Genomic DNA, 19,667 nt, shown 5'->3' with positions numbered 1-19,667 from the left:
ATGTACAGTATTTCTTCCCTGACACGTAGGAGTGTATTATGAGTAGCATTACAGATTATGATTTACAATAATTATGGAAGAAACATATTTTGTAACATTTTACATATGCAATTTTAACAATGACGTAGAAAGTTTGTTTTATGAAGAAATGTAACAAGAAATAAAATGTAACAATATTTAGTTAGAATTGTTACATTGCTTATTATGCAGTATGTTCCCCATGACAGCTTAGAAGATCACATATTAAGTAAGAATAATTGTGACAGAGATTTGGTTTTATTTATTTTTAAATTTGTAAAACATAAAACTTTCTTACCCCCAAAAAGGTTTTGTTAAACTTTTGCGTTTTATTATGCAGTATTTTTTTGCTTATGTGTAGTATGATACAGGACTGATTGTGAGGCGGTACTAGTGACATGAAAATATTTTTTGTAAATACTCTTAAAATGTAAAAGCAACCGGAAATAACATTAACTCGAAGCTTGCCGTTCTAGTTGGCATTTGTTTTGTAATTTGCTTCCAAGTCGCCTTTGGCTGAACTGTTGCGCATGCGCGTTTGGAATCGGCCCCCGGTCGCTCCGCCATCTTTGTCGGCAGCCCATTGTTCACTCCGAAGCTAACGACGGTGTCAAATCCCTCTACATCTCACACTAAACTATCGTGACCGCGCCACCGACAGCTGACTGTGACCGTCGCGGATTTGCTCACAAGGTCGCGACTTGCTTTCGGCCACCAAGTGAGACAGAATGGACGACGAGCAGCCGAAAACCCTGTAAGTGCATGACTGCGTTGCTCTCACAGCTAGCCGCTTTTATTCGTCACACAACATTGAGCGGTACATGTAAATATAAACGTCTCTTGGTATCTGTGTTTTAAAAATAAAAACAGATTTTGTTTCAGGAGTTACAATGGTCCCGCTGCCATTGCGATTAACGAGGTGATTTTTTTTTTGTTAAGGTAGAGGGTTTAGTTGAAACGCTTAATGCTAGCTAGATAACTAGCTAGCTACTTCCAGAAAAATCCTAAAAATACCCGCTGGATCTGTCTTCGTCAAGCTTCTCCCTTCCAGTGAAATATGCTCGTTTCCCCCCGTGTTGAGCTTCAGGAAACACCTTAATGCTACCGAGCACCGCGGTAAAATCCTATTGTGTGTTACATTGCATCGACCCGTTCTGTTTTGTGTGCCTTTTACCTCCGAACAGCGGTACATGATGTTGGTCATTGTGTGCAGGCCACTAGTTTAAATTCTAACCTTTAAGTCAGCGGTAACGTTATTTTGGTAAACACAATTCACCACAAAAGGCACATCAGAAATATGTGCTCAGATGCGTTTAGGTTTTTTTTTTCCCCTGAAGTGCCCGTCGGTGGTTTGTGCAAAAAGGAATCCTATTGTTTTATTAAGAAACATGCATTATCATGTATTTATTCGTCAATGATTCAGAGTAAACAGTTTACGTTAGAGCAGATAAAGTAAACGGCGGGACAATTTAGTTGTTTTGACATTAAAACCATTATTCCTAAGAGGGTTTGGGGATTAATTGACAAACGGAGGCTAGTCTGTAAAGTTTAGTGATGAAAAAGCAGCACTCAGTTAAAATGTTAGGGCCATAAAATAATTCATATCAAGTATATATATATATATATATATATATATATATATATATATATATATATATGTGTGTGTGTGTGTAAAATGTGTAAACTACGCTAATCTCTTAGCGTAATCTCTCTTTTTTTGCATTAATACTGAATCATATTGATCACAGAAGAAAACATTTTTAATGAGCACACGTAGAAGCTACATTAAAGAGGATGTGTATCTCAATTTCTGGAGTCAAACTATGGAATAAGTTGGGGAATTATTCAAATAATTGCACCGTATCTTAGGTTTTTAATATTTAAATATGGATGCCGTCTGCATTTATTTGGTTTTGTTTGTGATTGTGGCGTGAACATTTTTTATTTATATTGGAATGAAGTGAGTAAAACTGAAATGATCTAAAAGCCTGATGTAAGGTAAAGTAAAAAGTAAATAATTTTGTAATGCGGCTTTATATTCCATTTTTTTACCCTAAGACCTTTAAGTTTGTGCAACTCCCAAAAGTATTGCTGTATTAAAGTAGCAATAAGTAAAGAATTTACTGTAAAATCAACTTAAACCATTCTCATCTGTGACCCGGGATTGAAGTAACATTCCCTATGAACAGTCGGTCCTGTCCATCAACAATGTCTTTGTCACGTTTTTCTACTTTCAAACCTAGAGGGACGGTCCGGAACCACTTCGGCTCAGTGCGTAGCCCACGTTTAGTTCCTGGTTCCTGAGCCAATCACATGAAAGTTCCCAGGGTTCTCAAAGCAGAGAACATTTGGCGTTTCATTTGGGCAAAAGAACAGCATCCTGCAGACGTAGAAGCCTGTAAGAGAAGCAGACCAGAAATAGAAAGAATACATCATAAACCTGTCCTGTGTAACGATGGACTCAGTGGGGTTCCACAGCCATAGGATCATTGAAAGGCAACGTGTGTGTGTGTTGTTCCGATTTTAACCACTAGATGTCACTACTTATTGTACCTTTAAAGGTAGAGTCTGCAATTTTATTTTTTCATAAGTTTCACCAAGTCCTTTTTTTTGAATAACTTCACATGCGCAAGCTCGCTTACCTCGCTCTTCCGCTCCTCAGGGGGATCGTGTGAAAAAAATCTACCAAACCCACTCTGGTCTTATTTTTTTTAGGAGGGGCACAAAGAGCAGCAATGAGTTTGTCCTCCATTGTTGACGTCCCGGCTTTTACTGGCCCTTTAAAATGCGCCACTGCGTCACATAGTGGAGGCCCTCTGGCTGGTTGACGTCCAGCTGCACAAGTTCAGATGTTCCAACTCTAGTGTCTGCTGCTTTGGACGTTCAGTCGCTTGAAATCTGAAAATGCGCCGCAGGACCTCTCGATGCTCCTAGAGGCACGTCTACTATAGACTTTGCATTTAACCAGGTGCCCCTGACGTTCAAATCGCGTTGGGTCTGAATGCCCCAGAACGCAGTTCCACAGCCTTCTGCAGAGTTGTTTCAGCCTTTCTCCCAGCTTGGAGGGCATCAGCCGATCAACCCACCCAGCGACGCCGTCGACAGCGTTGCATGCTGACCAAACATAGCACCACTAGTGGCGCGGCATGGGAATTACACCCGTTTTTAAGTTTCTCCTGCTGCCATGTGAGCGCAGGTTGTAATTAGAACATTGTCGTATAAACATGTTAACAGAAACGGAACAAAGTCTTGTTTTCTGTGGGTTGTTGACATATAAAAAGGCCCTATAATAAAATCACAGAAAGCACTTTTTCTAATTTACAAGTTCTCTATTAATATTAACATTTAAAAGGAGGAAATTATTTATTGTAAAGAATTTTCTGAATGGCCTGTAGGATGTTGCTGTCAGCAGATTCCTACATAATGCGATGGGAATAAGTGGGCCAAGATGTTTTAATATGCAGAACCAAAGTTCACAGAAAGGGAATGAAATGTTCAATCTTTGCTAAGAGCTAGTCAAGCTTTAGTTTGAAGATTTTTGTGCTCCGTGCAAAAGTTGAGTTGCTTCTAACTAAACCCAACTGGGTCGTAATTGGTCTTTGTCCCTCAGGGTAGAAACGTAGGTAATGGAAGATTTAAAAAAAAAAAAAAAAACTTTGGTTTTCAGAAGTCTACCATCTCCCTTCAGTCACTTCCACATATTAGTTCATGGTAACGAAGATATAATAGGTGCGAGAAAAAAAAACAACAACCGAAATTGTCAAGAAAAAATTTCATTCTCCAAGTATAATTTCTCTAGGAATAATTTTAGTCTGCGATGAATCAGAGTTTTATTGATGATTGCTGATTCCTGTTTTGGTAAAGTCCTGTATTTGCCCATTTTAACAGATTCCTACTTCTTTTTTTTTTTTTTTTTAATTAACAGTCTTAAAATATGTTCAAGCTTTCCTGCTATCAGTGATACTGGATTATTTATGGGTGTTTGAGAAGCTAAGGCCCACCCTATGCGTAAGCTTTTAAATTTGTAGTCAGCATGTTGAACCAGGGGTCTGTGGTCCCCAGGACCCACCGTTCTACTTGTTTTAGACGTCGCCCTGCCTTCACACACCCGAGTTAAACACATGGGGGATTAACAGGCCCCTGCAGTGCTTGATGGCTGCTGAGGAGGTCGTAGAATCATTTGGTTCAGGTGTGGCGAGTTTGATTAACTATACATATGTTTCTGTAGGAGAACGTAGATCCTAGGTCTGTGTATCGGTTGACAGATTACGATTCACAAGGTTTCAAAGCAATTATAATTTGATTGAAACATTTTATCCCCCACCCCTAGTTAGATCGCTAACTCAACGGAGAGTTCTCTAAAGACTACAGAATATTTCCAAATCTAGCATGTCAGGGATTGAAATCTTACACAGGAGCTTTTGTGTAAAATATTCACCCTTCCTGGTAAAAGACAGTTGGCCTCTTTGCAGGTTAGACTTAAGACTTAGATATGATACAACCTAAAGTGCAAAATCATGAAAAAGCAAAATGATCAGCAACCACTGATGTTTTCATTTTTCAAATCAATTTGTACAAACGGAAGTGGCAATGGTGGAAGAGAGGGATTCAAGTTTGACCTATTCCAATTTCTGTGATAGAAAATCATCTTTTTTTTAACAAAGGACACAAATTACTTTTTTTTTTTTTACCTTGGTAAAACGAATCTGAGGTTATTAAATCCCAGTACCTTCAGTGGGGAAAATAGCTACCGTGTTGTTCTCAAGCCACCTAGTAGTGCTTAGATATGGGGCATTCACTGACCGTAAAAAGAGACTTTCTCAGTCAGCTGCTGGCCGGTTGGCCAGGGATGAGGGCTGAGGTCACAGAAACTACAAACAACTACCCAACGTTCAAAACCTTCCAGTCCCCATCTGTCCCGTCTACATTCATGATCAGACAACATGTCAGAAGACGACCTTGCTACCACGCTCACGTAGGATCTATTTACCACCAAAGTCTTTATCATGACTCTGTTGTGCTGCTGCCGTTTGTGTTTTGTTTGTAGGTATGTGGGGAATCTGTCCCGGGACGTGACGGAGGCCCTCATCTTGGAACTGTTCAGCCAAATCGGGCCCTGTAAAAGCTGTAAAATGATAGTAGATGTGAGTTTCAGTCTTTATCGTTTTGTCGCATTATTCACTTCTCAAAACTGATGCATACAAAGATGTAAACACTTCTGACGTGTCCTCTTTTGTTTCGATGCTAAGCTTGTTTCTTATAGCATGCACAAATTACGCATCGTCATCCCTTCTCATTGCCTGATGCTGCCGTCATTATGATCACGTTTACATAATCTGTGTCTTCTGTCCACTCCAGACAGCAGGTCATGATCCGTACTGCTTTGTGGAGTTCTATGAGCATAGACATGCCACTGCTACAATTGCAGCCATGAACGGTCGGAAAATACTGGGTAAGGTAAGTTATCATATCTCCTCGGTGAGTGAGTGAGCAAGGGCAAGGCTGGGTGGGCAGAGTTAGAATCAAACAACCGGCAAAACCCGTTTTGGTCAAAATGTGTCCTCCTTTCGTCCCCACTCCATGCTCATCTATGTTTGCTGTGCACAAAGCGTCTGAGTTTGGAGCGCCACACTTTACCAGTCTCGCCTTTCTTCGAACGTTAAAAGCTTCACCTCGAGATTCGCAGTCAGGTTTTATGTTCGTTAACATAACGCGCAAATCGGCGATCTCCTGTTTTGCATCCGTCAGTTAATTGTTATACTGTAGTCGTCTGATTTTTGTACAGTTATGTTGCAGAATAGGTCCAGACTGCCATTTCCTTATCCATACCACATAGAAGATAGTGAGAAGACGTCAGGAACAAAACGCCAGAAACAGGCTGATCTACATGCGCCTCCAACGCTGACTTGAAAGTTTTTTTTATTCTTTCAGCAAATTTCTTATTCTGATTATTGCTGTCATAATATTAATATATTGATAAATGGTGTATTTTGCATTCTAGGCAATTGAATACATGCTGCTTGCATCTTTGTTTCCTAAAATGTTGTCAGATATGTTCCTTTTTAACTTCTCACAGTCAAATTGTTTAAGAATTCATTACTTTTTCGTTTCTCACCTGCATCCTGTTGCCTTTTTCTAACCCTTCGTTTCAGCTTTCTAACCCTGCAGCGAAACTAATAAATGACCGTTCTGCTCCTAAATCCAGTCAACATCCGCTGCGCTTCTATTTAGGGGTTTCAGGGTATCGGAAAACTTTGTCACAAGGAAACTAAATTTACTTTGTCCAGGCTTAACATAGCTGAAAGCTAACTTCAGAGCCTGTATTGACTAAAAATATAGCCAGTGGGTCATGTTTACATGAAATAGTGTCAGTAATAACACATTTATTTTCCAAATCAGATTAACCTCATTGCTTTCCTGATTTTTGTTAATTGTTAACCTAAATACCAGTGTATTTGTGCCACCTTAACACAAGTTTACCCTCTCAAACATTTTGTACTGCATTAAACAAGCTTCACTAATTGTATTACTAACATAGTGAGCCTGGATAATTGGTTATTTAAATTCTTTGCAGTTCTTTTTCAAAGTGATAGTGCGTAGTAATGCACGTGCATTAAATTGTGCAGCCCAAATGCCGAGCCTTTAAACTGACTGGAAAGTAGAGATGCACCGATCAAAATTTCATGACCTATTTCACATTTCCGATTTTTGTAAAGCTTTAGCAATCCAATGCCAATTTTAACTAATTTGGAATATAAGATACAAGAACAGCATTCAGAATATTATTTTCTAGCCTTCCTGCCCTGAGCGCTCATTGATTATTTGCATTAAGAGCTGAGCCACTGTTTCTGAGATAGCCGTCCTTTTAAAATGATTATAGCTGATCTCATATTAGCAGTTAGCCTGGTTGGAAATTGTAGATATAAAATTTCTAAAAGGCTACCAAACTCTCTAAATCCAGCATGTTTAAAGCTCACAAGTATAAAGTAGGGCACCTTTACCGTAGCATGTTCAGCCTTCCTGTTATTTGCTGAACTCTTGCCCTCTCATTCACACGCAGCTTGAGTAAACTGCATGTAGTTGAGAGTACATCTTCCTTTAAAATAGCTTCTTGCTTCTCTTGTTTGATTTTCATTTAAACTCCTAATTAGTTATCTAGTTATCTCTCAGGTTTCTTCACTTAGTTGCAGTGTCTGCCCTGAAAAGTGTTTGCAGTGATTCGGTAGCGCTTTGCATGGTGTGTTCATTGATTTTTATTATTTAATTTTTATTTATTTTGGGGGGTGGGGGAGAGTTTTTATCTGTCCAATCACTGGTCAGGGCCAATAAAGCGAAACATCTTCTGATCGCCTGGGCACTAGCTTTCTTCTGGGTTCATCAAGGAATCATTAACACGTTAATGGATGCAGTCCCATCTGTCTTCGGTCACTTCATTCTCCATGCTGTCTGTTTTAACGACCGTTTTTATTCAGCCCTTCCTGTGTTTATGAATTCATTGAATATAATGTGGCCCTGCTGTGTTCTTATACAACATGTAACTTTTCTTTGATCTTCTTTAATTGATGCTCTTCTGTGCCCCTACATCTTTAATGCTGTGTGTTCTTTGCAAAGTTGTTTCCACATAGAATCCACATAAGAGCACCTTTTAAGAAAAAATACTTTCAGTTGAAAATATTTTATCCTCAACAGGTATTGAAGGACCATTTGAGGAGTATAACAAGTTCGTAAAAATCACTTGTTTGTAAGTCCCTTGTTATTTGGACCTTACTTCCTACAGTTTTACTCCAAATTACTAGACTGAAAATGAAATGTTCCTCATTATAAAGGTGAAGTCATAATATCCCTTTTGTACTCCACTGTATATTAATGTCTTAAATTCAGAGGTATATGTAAAATTAGATAACCATGGATAATTAGTTTGTATTGGTGGTTTAAACATTTATGTGGCTTTCAGAGGCCATCTTAATCGAAAGTTCTCAATCACAAAATAAAACCAAACGTAAAGCTGGTGTGTGACCCCACCCTCTAATCAGAGAAAAGCAACCCTCCTATCTTCCCCAGGCATGCTTCATGTCTCACTTTTTCATCTTCCCCGCTCTTTGCATCTGTGTCTCTTGCAGGAGGTGAAGGTTAACTGGGCCACAACCCCAACCAGCCAGAAGAAAGACACAAGCAGTAAGTTATTCATCTAACTCATCATTTCGGCTCTTAGTTCCACTCCACCCTGTTTGGTCATTTTAGTAGTATGATGGGCGGTGGCGTAATAAACAACCGAACATTTTCACTTCTCTACTTGTAGCTCCGCCATTCTTAAGTTCAGACTACAAAAAATCGTAGCGGGGGAAAAAGGTGTATTCGTGAAAGTCTGGAGTCTGGCCTTGTTCAGCAAATACTGTGCTGTGATTGTTTATAAAACGTAACAGAGATAACTGAACAGATAAAAAAATACCCAAACCAAATATAAAGATATCTATGCAGCTCCTGGAGAGACTAAATTCTTATTTTCTGCACTCCTAGAGATTAAAAATACACTATAAAATGTATTTAGGGACTATATAAGTGGATTATGCATGAAATGTTCCCTTTATGACTCGGAAAGTGGTTGCCTAGGATAAGAAAAAAAAAAAAAACTTTATTGTCCCACAATGGGGAAATTCACGCATGATAGTTGCAAAGACACAGTTCCACACAGTTTATAGTAGTGAAAAAAACAAGCTAATCTGATTTTAAGTTAATTCTAAAGCAGCAGAGGATGAGCGTTATCGCAAACGTCAAAATTAAAAAGGAAATCCTTAAGGGATTGCTTAAACAGAGACAAACCTTCACGTCTGTGGGACTATAAAGAGAAATTTTCTTTTTCTTCTAAATCATGTGATATGAGATATTGTCACACCCCTATTCGTCAATATAAAATTTGCTTAATTTCAAACATTTGTTTATTTTAAGATTTTTACAATTGTTGCAGGAAAGCTAGCTTGAGAGAAATGGGAATTGCATTGCCTTGCAAAAGTATGTAGACTCTTTGAACTGTCTCAACATTGTACACAGTGCATCCTGAATCTTGAATGTATTTTAAAAGAAGTGCATTACCCGTGGAATGGGGGGGGGGGGGGGGGTGGAGGGAGTCTGCTTGTGTGTAATTTAATCTCAGTTCAAATCCAACTCTTCTGTGAAGACCTCAGGGGTTCGTTAGAGAACAACAGCATCATGAAGACCAAGGAACACAACAGATGGGTCAGGAAGGAAGCTGCGAAGAAATATAATGCAATTTTATGTAATAAAACAATACACTAAGCTTTGATTAGCTCACAGAGAACTGTTCAATACATGGTTGTGTACATAAACTAAGAAGCTGGGGAAGGATAACATTAATTATAGAAGCAGCCAAGATTTCCATTGGAACTGTGAAGGATCTGCAGAGGTCCACTGTTTGGGTGGGATAATCTTTTCACAGGACCGATATCAGCCATACACTCAGGAAAGTTGGCTGTATTGGAAAAGTGATAAAAAAATTCACAGTTGAAAGAAAGTTATAAGAAGATAACGTCCTGCCTTGGGATTGCTTTTCTACACTATGACCGGACAGGAAGGCCGGTCATAGTGCTGAGAGAAAAGCTGTTGGTCTTCAAACAACTTGATTGGTGGAGGTTCTCCCTCCTGCTGAATAAATGATACTAAACATTTAGCCAAATTAGTGACAACATTTCATAGGTTTCCAGGGGTATTACTAGTTTTAAACATCCTTGAGATGGTGCAAAAAGTGGACATTTGTGGAGTGCATAGGTAAGGAGTGCTTCTTGGGAAATGGTTTTAGATTTAATGTTTTACACTCTAAAATAGTGAAGCTACTAATTCTTTTTTACAATGTTAAGTTTTTATTTCTGAAAACTGCTTTTTATTTTTTAGGTCACTTCCATGTTTTTGTTGGAGACCTCAGTCCAGAAATCACCACAGATGACATAAAAGCAGCTTTTGCTCCATTTGGAAAAATATCGTAAGTTTATTCTCATCACTGCTTATCCCGCAGTCCATCAATGACGGGGGTCCTTCCCTCTAACGTTTCTTCTGCTCAAGTTCATAGTGTGCAAAATAATTTTGAGTCGATCAAAAAGGATCATAGAGAAACAAACTCAAACCTGAAGTACAACAGATAAACTGTTGCAAGTGTAGGAAAAAAACATACAGTTTAATCTTTGTCTTTACTCAGAAAGAAAAAAGTCTTTCTCTCTTTGAATAATCTTAAACATAAGAACGTTACCAGTGTCAAAACTAGACCGATTCAGGTTTTTTAAGACTGATACCGATTATTTTGACATCAGTCTAACCGATACCAAATATGTGCTGCCAATTTGTTTTGGGAGTGTTTTGTGCCACTTTGTGAAGCCAATATAGATATTTCTTCTTTTTACATGATAAAAATTACACAATGATAACAAATGTTACACAAGTCTCAAAACCTGTTTACACAAGCTAATTTTAACAATCAGCTTAAGATCGCAGTTTGAAAGAGGCCGTATTTTTCGGACTATAAGGCACACTTAAAATCCTTAAATTTTCTCAAAAATTTATGCTGTGCCTTATAATCCGGTGCACCTTACATATGATTACCGTTGTGCTTACTAACTGATTTTATGTGGTACAATGTGCTCAAAAATCTGTTAAAATGTGAAACTACAACTTTTGATTTGCAACTAAGCCGCTCTGCTCAATGGATATTTTCGTAGCATTACGGTACACTGTGTCACTACCTGATCAGACCCACTGAGCTATATTATACATTGGAGTGCTGATTTTGCCGAAAAACTGAAGTCACTGGCCGCCATCTTGCTACTCCCTACTCTCACAGAATCCCACAGGATTTGGTTGCAACAACAAGCAGTTTTCTGGCTGTGGGAAAACGTTTCACAGGTAATTTTACAGTCAGTGGATGTACTAAAACTATTAACTACTAGGAAATTAGGTGCTGAAATATTTTACATGTTATTCATATTAAATATATATATATATGTATATATAAGTATGTGTATATGTATATATGTATATATATATGTATACACATATGTAAATATATGTTTTTGTATATTATTTTTATATTTATAAATGTTAAATATATATATTTAAATGAATAAAATGCAAAATATTTCAGCACATGACTTTCTCAGTACTTGATATTTTTAGAACATAACATAAAACTATATGGCATTTGACATTTTAAAAGTCTTAAGCCCCCCCTGAACATGAGAAAAGCCTTGTTATTTCCATGCTGTAGCGCACATATTCCTTAGTTACTGGGGGGAAATAGGGAGTACCAATATGGCGGCTGGTGGCTTCAAAGCGACTCGTTCAAACAGACGGTGATTAGCACTCCAGTGTATTATATAGCTCAGTGATCAGACCCCAGAGCTGTCTACAAGACTGCCTGACTGTAATGTCTAAACTAGAAGAGGATTCATGTAAGAAAACCCACATACTTGGGCTTAGTTCACTCCGCAGAGGTCCTCGCCTACTCGAAGCGAACTCCACACATTTACTTACGCAGTGTCACACTATAAACTGCTTGGAGGTAAGAAGTCTTTATATCGAACTGTTTTATATGTGACACCGAGCTTGATGCACTGAGCTGCTCCAAGCAGGCGGTCCCAAGGACGTGCAGCATCTCAGTCCCTCTCTAGAAATGGTTAGAGAGACGGCTCTAGGAGCTCAGCTAGCTAATCACACATTTTACCATTCGTTCCGCCGCTTCGTCCCACTGGCAAGAAGTCTGGGAATTGTAGGAATTCCCCACAAGAAATGTAGGCAACAGTACGCTCAACTATGAAGGGTAAAATGTTTAAGTTTATTTTGAACTTACAGGGCAGTGTAGTCCAACTACTTTGTCCTCCCGATAGAGACGGATAGTCTCCCTCTCAGAGAGCCGTGTACGTGAAGGAGCGGAGGGATATTACACACTTAAGAAAAATATTTAGTGCACCTTAGAATCCGGTGCGCCTTATGGTCCAAAAAACCCGCATCACCAATCTTGTGGCAGCGCTGTGCTCGCACTTAATGAATGTTTCACAGCAAGATAAGAGATTCTTTCATTGAGTGGGGAGAAGGAGAAGAAAAAAACACTTGACACGGCTGCAGTGTATGGACATTATTTCATGCAAAGTTAGATGCTGTACTTATAGTGATTGGTAATTATTTTCATGTGCATACATGATTCTCCATGGGAATGAACACGCGCACAGCCGTTGACAGCTTGTCATCTTGGAGATCAGACATAGGGATATTTGGTAATGGATCAACAAACGGATCAATGTATCAGCCGATACCAACACAAGGGGAAAAAACGCAAATATTGGTCCAAAATATCAGCCGGCTGACGTATTGGTCGACCCCTAGCAAAAACCCTATTTAAATCAGCACTGTATACGTTTCAACCCAAAAATTGGCTTAATATGAGGTATATTAAATAATTTTCCAGGTCAGTATACAGCACTTTGTGCATATGGATGCTCCCCGGGGGCTACCCTTCTCAAAAGCTCGCCTATTAAGTTCGCTAAATGTGTCATGTGACCCATTCTAGTTTTCTCAGACTGCTGTAACAACAAAACAAAACAGATAGGACTCTTACCTGATCAGATATATTTCTGGTTCTCTGATCTAGGGTTTAATCTTGAGGCATATATGTGGCCTTGTCCTTACAAGCGACTCCATGACACGGTCCAAACTGGTCTGCTGTCAGATTCCAAAACATGGACGGAGACTTTGATTTTGCATCAGGGCTGGTGAATCTGGAAGTTAAAGGTCTAGCACCCCTAGTGGCCAAAAATTACACAACGCTGCTTAAAGGGAAAAACAAATCCAGATTATCCCAATTTAACATAAAAACAGTATTTACAGTCTTCAGTTTCTGACTATCACTATGGGGAAAGCTATTTTAGGATTTTAATTTCAGCTGGCTAAGAGGGTCATATTGATACGCTACCAGTGAAAAGTTCGGTATCACCTTCTCCTTCAATGGTTTATTTTTATTCCCAGCTCTGGGAACTCCTCCTAGACTGTTGGAAAACCATTTCAGGCGACTACCCCCTGAAGCTCTTTAAGGGGCTGCCAAGAGTGGGCAGAGCATTAATGAAGAGAGGGGGGCTGTTTTGAAGAATCTCAAGTGTAAATAAAATATATTTTGAATTACTTAATAATTTTTTGTTACATAATTGTATATACTTTAGCTTCATAGTTTTTAAGTCATCAATATGTTTCTACAGTGTAGAAATAAATAAAAGGAAAAGCTGTGAATGACAAAGGTTCATTCAGACCTTTCACTGGTAGTGTTTATGTGCTATATATATATATATATATATATATATATATATATATATATATGTTCCTTTTTTTGAAATAGTTGCAATTGTGTGAAAGCTACATTTTAATTGGATAAAATGACATCAGTACTTCCTAATATTCCTACTGGAAATCACCAGTCATTGTTTAACCGTCTCATCAAACTCTATAAATGTGTTTGTTTGCATGCAGGGACTGTCGCGTTGTGAAGGACATGGCCACAGGTAAATCTAAAGGCTATGGTTTTGTCTCCTTCTTCAACAAATGGGTAAGTTTGTCTTCACGGACCTAGCGTGTGGTGATGCAGAACGTGTCAGCTGGTTCTGAGTTTTAGCTTATTGTGTGGCTACTGTTTCTTTCCCGTTCAGGATGCAGAGAACGCCATTCAGCAAATGGGGGGGCAGTGGTTGGGAGGACGGCAGATCAGGACCAACTGGGCAACAAGGAAGCCTGCTCCCAAAACGACAAACGAAAGTAAGTTTGCCGTTAATCTGGAAAAAATAGAATCTGAAACTGTTACACTTATGTCAGTTTTTAAATATTTTTAGCATAGTACATTTAGACCTGGGGCCGTTTTCATGAGCTTCTTCGTTCATGTTTGTCCCCATTTTTAGCAGCCAGTACCAAACAGCTCTCTTTTGATGAGGTGTTAAACCAGTCCAGCCTCAGCAACTGTACGGTCTACTGCGGGGGAGTCGCACAAGGTCTCACAGGTGAGGAACTGTTTAAAACCAAGCGGCAGTCCTGTAAGCGATGAATACAATTTACACGTTTTGATTTATTTCACAGAGCAAATAATGAGACAGACCTTCTCACCTTTTGGCCAAATAATGGAAATCCGCGTTTTCCCGGAGAAAGGCTACTCCTTTGTGAGGTGAGCGGACTTTTAGATGCGCCGGTTTTAGGCAGCAAGATGATCTCCTTGTCAGATGAGCTTTGCCTTTTATAGGATAACTTAATATTAGGCAATATAATGTGTTAAGTTTTATCTTTCCGCAGGTTTAACTCCCACGAGGCAGCAGCTCATGCCATAGTTTCAGTAAATGGCACTTCCATAGAGGGCAACATTGTTAAGTGTTACTGGGGGAAAGAAACGACAGACATTGTACAGGGCCCCATACAGCAGGTACAGATGGCGCAGGTACGGAGATTTCTCTTCAGAAACTTTATTTTACTGCTATTTACTATTACTGTTTACTGCTAAACGAGGCGTTTTTGCTTCTGTTGGGTTTGATTTTTACCTTTTCTGTTTTGCAGCAGAACACACTGAGCTTTGCAGCTCAACCATACAATCAGTGGGGCCAGTGGTACAGCAACACACAACAGATCGGCCAATATGTGCCCAATGGCTGGCAGGTGCCAAGCTATGGCGTCTACGGACAGGCCTGGGATCAGCAGGGCTACAAGTAAGTGGAAGCATTTGGTCGATCAAAATAAGCAGCGCCGCTTTTTATTAAAGGGCAGTTTTTATTGGCTTTGACATCCATGCAGAAGTCACGATTCCATCGATGTTTTTAATGCACATTTTGAAGTATCGCGTTAGAAAAGGTTAATGGAAAGGGCAAAATTTGAATTAACTCACTAAATTTTGCGAAAAAGTTTTTACGTTTGCATGGGGTGGTTTTTTACTTTTCCAAAAACCAGTAAACGGAGGAGACTGAAACCATTTGTAGAATCCGTTCTGACGTAGCAGACGTTTAACTCACACGACTGATCAGCTGTTTCTGCTGCCGCCGTCTTCCTGAATCTTCCCATAACACTCAAACAGGGCTGGAAGCAACAAGAGGTACGCGTGGAGTGATGAAGAGACGCGAGCATCTCCTCCGTGAAGAAAAAAAAAAAAATAAGAATCAGCACATTATTATTTCCTGTTTATTACAGCCAACGTCACCGTATGATGACATTACGGTGTGCGTCTCCTGGGTAATTCGCTATAAACCAGTAAATGGAAACCTGTCTGATGCATTTTTTTTTTTTTTTGCAACATTTTCAAAGTTCACTCAAGGTTCGCATGAGACTTTGATGGAAATACGGCTTGAGAATGAGTTAAATGGACTGTTTTCGTTTGTCTTTACCATGAAGCCTTCTGCCATGGGTTGCTCATACAGTTTATAGACTCTTTTTAAAACTATTTAAAGTTCCTCCTGAGGTGTGAAATACTGCAGAGCCCTGCTGGGGAAGACTACATACCTTCAAAATGTCTTCCTTCTGGTTGAATTTGCTCGTCAGCTTTGAACACAGATGTAAAGTAAAGGCAAAAACAGCTCTGAGATGAGCATTATATTATTTTGGGTTAATCCTTTGGTAATAGCAGATGCATCAAAAATAAAGGTTAGTCAAAGGTTTATTGGTTCAGCAAGAATATCATGATCTAAAAGCGTTTATTTCAAACAGCGGGCCAGTAGATATTGGCTGGTTGTTGATGGAGCCTTTTGACTATGGGTTCAGAAACGTTCCTCCCCAACCTTTGCCTACCTAGACTGCTTCTTGTGTGAGTTTCCACAGTGTGGTCTAAAACTGGGCCTTTAGCACAGGTTATATTAAAGAAAAAACGATTAAACATTTAAAATGTTTTTTCGTTCCAAGGAGTCACCTTAATCTTGTTCCACTGTGCCCTTTGAAGAAGTAATCGCCCGCGGTACTCCTGCACTGAACGGAGGAATGTCTGGGCGCACTCCAAGTCCGGGCGCTGCTAATTTTACCAGAGAGAAATTCCAGCTAGCTCGGCTCGGTCTCTTCAGTCTGCAGCCGCCTCCCAGGACGGAAATTAGACAGAGACGGCAATTATTAGGGCATTTACACTCCACAGAGTCTATAGTTAACAGTAAAAGCTTAACTTAACGCATTCTTTGTTGTTAATTGGATGCATATTTGGTTAAATCAGGGGTTGAGCAACTTTGATTCAACTTTTTTTTGCTCAATTGGTTGTGACAGCCAAGGGTCAGATCCTTGGCTGGGCATAAATTTTACAAGTATATATTTGATATGAAAATGTAAGTTCTAAGGTTTAACATCTTCTGGTAGTACTAATAGCAAATGCATAATAAAATGTTACCCACCATACTCACAACAAAACTGTATGTTTTAACAATACCCGTGCGTTTCCTTTCATTTTATTGTCCACACACATATTCTTAAAGACTACCATAGTCATTTTAAGGATTAGTGTTTGTTTCTATTTTCTGAATACTTAAGTAGGAAACATTTCTATCGAATATTTCTGAATTTTAAAAAAAAAATTAAGTCTTATCCAAGTCTAGAAATGTCGTCAAACTGCTGGTAACACTAAATCTGAATAATTTGTATTTTTTATTCTTTTGCCAAATTTGTCAAAAAGTTATTTTCTCCGGTGTAATGTTGATCATCTTAAAATACAGGAGAAAATATCTTCACTTGTTGACTGCAGAGTTGATTGAAATGTTCTGATATGAGCCTGTTAAAGTTTCTGTAGATCGGTGTATTTAATTAACAACAGTTGTTCTCTATGCCAAGCTGCCGCTTTATTGCAAGGCACTTCAGACGGTCAGGCTCGGCCCGACATTTTTTTACAATTGATTTATAAATTAAGCGAACCGGCATTATAATAGTTTTGCGATACTCCTGCTAGATGTCACCACGTCTGTTTATGTTTGTTAATCGCGCCCGGGAGCTAATTATCTTTCGTCTCAAAAAAGACCATCAAAACACTATCAAAATAGAGGCTTGGTTTATATAACCTTATTTTACCATGATCAAATGGTTTTTGGTCTTTTTTTAATAAGCATATCGCGTGGCTATATACCCTTTAATCACTGGATTGTGGAGCCGTAACGGAGTCTTTTCAGTCTGTGTTGTAACAGGAGAAATCTCCTAATTTTGCTCAGTTTATGTTGCGTAAACATGGAAACCACCTTTCTGTAGCGTTGTGACTTTCTCACCTGATGTTCCAACCCTCCCCCTTTTTTCAGTCATTTACACGCTGGAGCCGGATGGACGGGCGTGGGCGCTGTGAGCAACGGAGGCATGGTGGAGCCCGGCCAGGGAGTCAACGGGACAATGCTAACCAACCAGGCAGGCATGAGCACCACTGGATACCCCACCCACTGATCACAGTAGCCCCCTCTGAAACGTCCGAGGACACAAGGATTATACTCTGCTGGGGGAAGGAGTGCACCAGATGTGCTCTGACTGTCACATCACAAAATTTCTGTTAGTGAAGCTGGTCTGCCATTTATTTTTCGTTTATCTTACTTTTTTTTTATTTTATTTGTTTTTTACCAGCCCAAAGCCTCACCCACTGCCCAAATCAGCAGGTTGAAAGTTGACTATACACACTTAAACACAGATAAAGCCACCGCTAATGCACATTGCATTCCTGGGCCTGTTTTTATCATTTGGTGTGTTCATAGCCAAAAGCAAATTTACCAATCTGTCGAGAGATTTCCGGAATAGAGCGTTCAGTTCAAAGAAAAACGAGTGTCGAGTGAATTAAATCAAACCCATCCCCTGTCTTCAGGGCCTAAAAGCCGGAGATACGGGGCAGAATTTGTGTGTCACTGTTTAGCAACCATCCAGGGAGGAAAGGCGACGAATGCTTCCACAGCAAGCACTCGGTAATCCCACAGCATCGCAACACAGCTGCTCCACACGCCGGCACAGAGCTGCTCCTTTCCTCTCCGTCGAAGCCCGTCTCGTCGTCGCTCTGTCCGCTCGTTACCGTAGTGACGCAGCTCTCAGGACGTGCTCACGCTATTCTGACCGCCTGTAGAGGTTAGCAGGCTGGGAGGAAAATTGGTCACAACAAAACGACGTACAAACAAACGCCAGTGCTCCTTCACGTCCCGGACCGGACCCCATGGAGAAACTCATCTGTGGAAAAGAAGTGCGTGTTTGTGTGTGTGTGTGTGTGTGTGCATGAACTGATGCTTTTACTCACCAAGACGACGCCCCCGTCATCTACCCCAAACCCAGAAGGACTATGCCATTGTTTTTCTTTTCTTTTTCTTTTTTTTTGGGGTGGGGGTGGGGGGTGGGGGTTGCTACAAAACTGCTTGAGAAAGGAGTTTTCTTCTTTGTTTTTGGGCAACGTTAAATGCTGACATTGTATAAAGAGCTTTTGTGTTTTATTTCAGGACTAAAGAAACGTTGAGCTGATGCCATCAAATTATGTACACGCACGATCCTTTTTTTTTTGTTTGTTTTGGACACCATTAAGTGGCTGTCAACCTAATTTTTTTAATTAGTATCTCAAAACAATTGCAGGGATTACTGCCGCTCTTCTCTTACGTACAGGCAGACAAAGATTGCACAAAAACTTAGTTACCTTTTCACAAAATTTGAAGTACTCGAAATTTCTTTTCTTTTTTTTTTTTTTTGTTTTGTTTGCATTCCACTTTTTCTGCGATTTTATTTGGAAGCCTGTTATATGTAAATAGCCAAACAGTCTGTTAAATTGTACTAAATCTGTATAAAGACATGTTCCATGAGAATGCGTGCTTGCTCCTGGCTGGGGGGGGGGGCATCTCTGTCCAGTGCTGAACCGTATGCCGTAGAAGCAGAGCAACATCTCACTCGTCCAGCAGACTGGAGGACAAGCAGCATTGCTACGTAATGCAAGAAGTCTTTAGATTCAAGGAAAAAAAAGCAACTTTATAATTTAAATTATTGTTTTACACCGTTGTAGTGATTGTTTTTATAGATGAAGAAACCTACTTCTATAGCTCAGACTCTTGCAGCTTGTCTCCCAGTCATGTCAGTAGAATTGGAAAATCCATTTTGTTGCCTTATCAAGTTAAGTTACTTTTAATTTAACAAAAAAAAAAAAAAGAAATCTGAGTAGGCAGTGCCTATGAATGTTTTCAGCCTATGTTTTGAGAAGATGAGTTCTGTTCACACATCAGTAACATGGTTTGTGTTTTTTTTTTTTTTTTTTTTTTTTTTTTTTTTTGCTTTGTCCCATTAAAAAAAAGCTGATGTTTATAACAGCTCCCATTTACACTGTTTGCTTCTCGTCTTTGGAGGCGGCCTGATCCGATCGGTCTCTTGTCATTTGCGCCCCGTGCCCTCGGAGGCAGAATGCGTCAGAAATGTTGCCGCCTGTCGTGTCGATTGATGACTGTGTAGTTGAGGTTTATAGCAGGCGACCTGCGTCACATTTTACAGAGCACACCTTTGTGCCCAATGAGATTGACATGTTTGATGTTCGTAGCTTTCGGCCGAACAATCCAAAGCAAGTGTAGGAGTGTTAAAGCAGTCCATGCCAAGAGATCAGGTTCTCAGTTTAAAAAGTGACGTACATTTTCACAACGTTTTACCGATTTAAACGTAAACTTCATGGAAGGGTA

The 19,667-nt window shown here is 39.6% G+C and overlaps 1 protein-coding gene across 2 annotated transcripts; it reads left to right on the top strand.

The window, feature by feature from the left end:
• Window positions 1-563: 563 nt before the first annotated feature.
• Window positions 564-18,812, top strand: LOC118556460 (nucleolysin TIA-1-like). Of its 2 annotated transcripts, XM_036140486.1 has the most exons (12): window positions 564-772; window positions 5,066-5,162; window positions 5,377-5,475; window positions 8,139-8,193; window positions 9,925-10,012; window positions 13,537-13,612; window positions 13,713-13,818; window positions 13,959-14,057; window positions 14,134-14,218; window positions 14,344-14,485; window positions 14,602-14,750; window positions 17,292-18,812. In XM_036140486.1, exons 1-12 carry the CDS (start codon window positions 747-749, stop codon window positions 17,428-17,430), a joined length of 1,161 nt encoding a protein of 386 aa, XP_035996379.1. In that variant the 5' UTR covers window positions 564-746; the 3' UTR covers window positions 17,431-18,812. The 2 variants fall into 2 exon arrangements, with proteins under 2 accessions (XP_035996379.1, XP_035996380.1); XM_036140487.1 differs by lacking the exons at window positions 564-772; window positions 5,066-5,162 and having other exon boundaries at window positions 7,708-8,193.
• Window positions 18,813-19,667: the final 855 nt, after the last annotated feature.

Source organism: Fundulus heteroclitus, chromosome 8 (assembly GCF_011125445.2).
Source record: "Fundulus heteroclitus isolate FHET01 chromosome 8, MU-UCD_Fhet_4.1, whole genome shotgun sequence".
NCBI lineage: Eukaryota > Metazoa > Chordata > Actinopteri > Cyprinodontiformes > Fundulidae > Fundulus > Fundulus heteroclitus.
The sequence above is the reverse complement of the archived record's forward strand: the minus strand, read 5'-3'. Positions and strand labels throughout refer to the sequence as shown.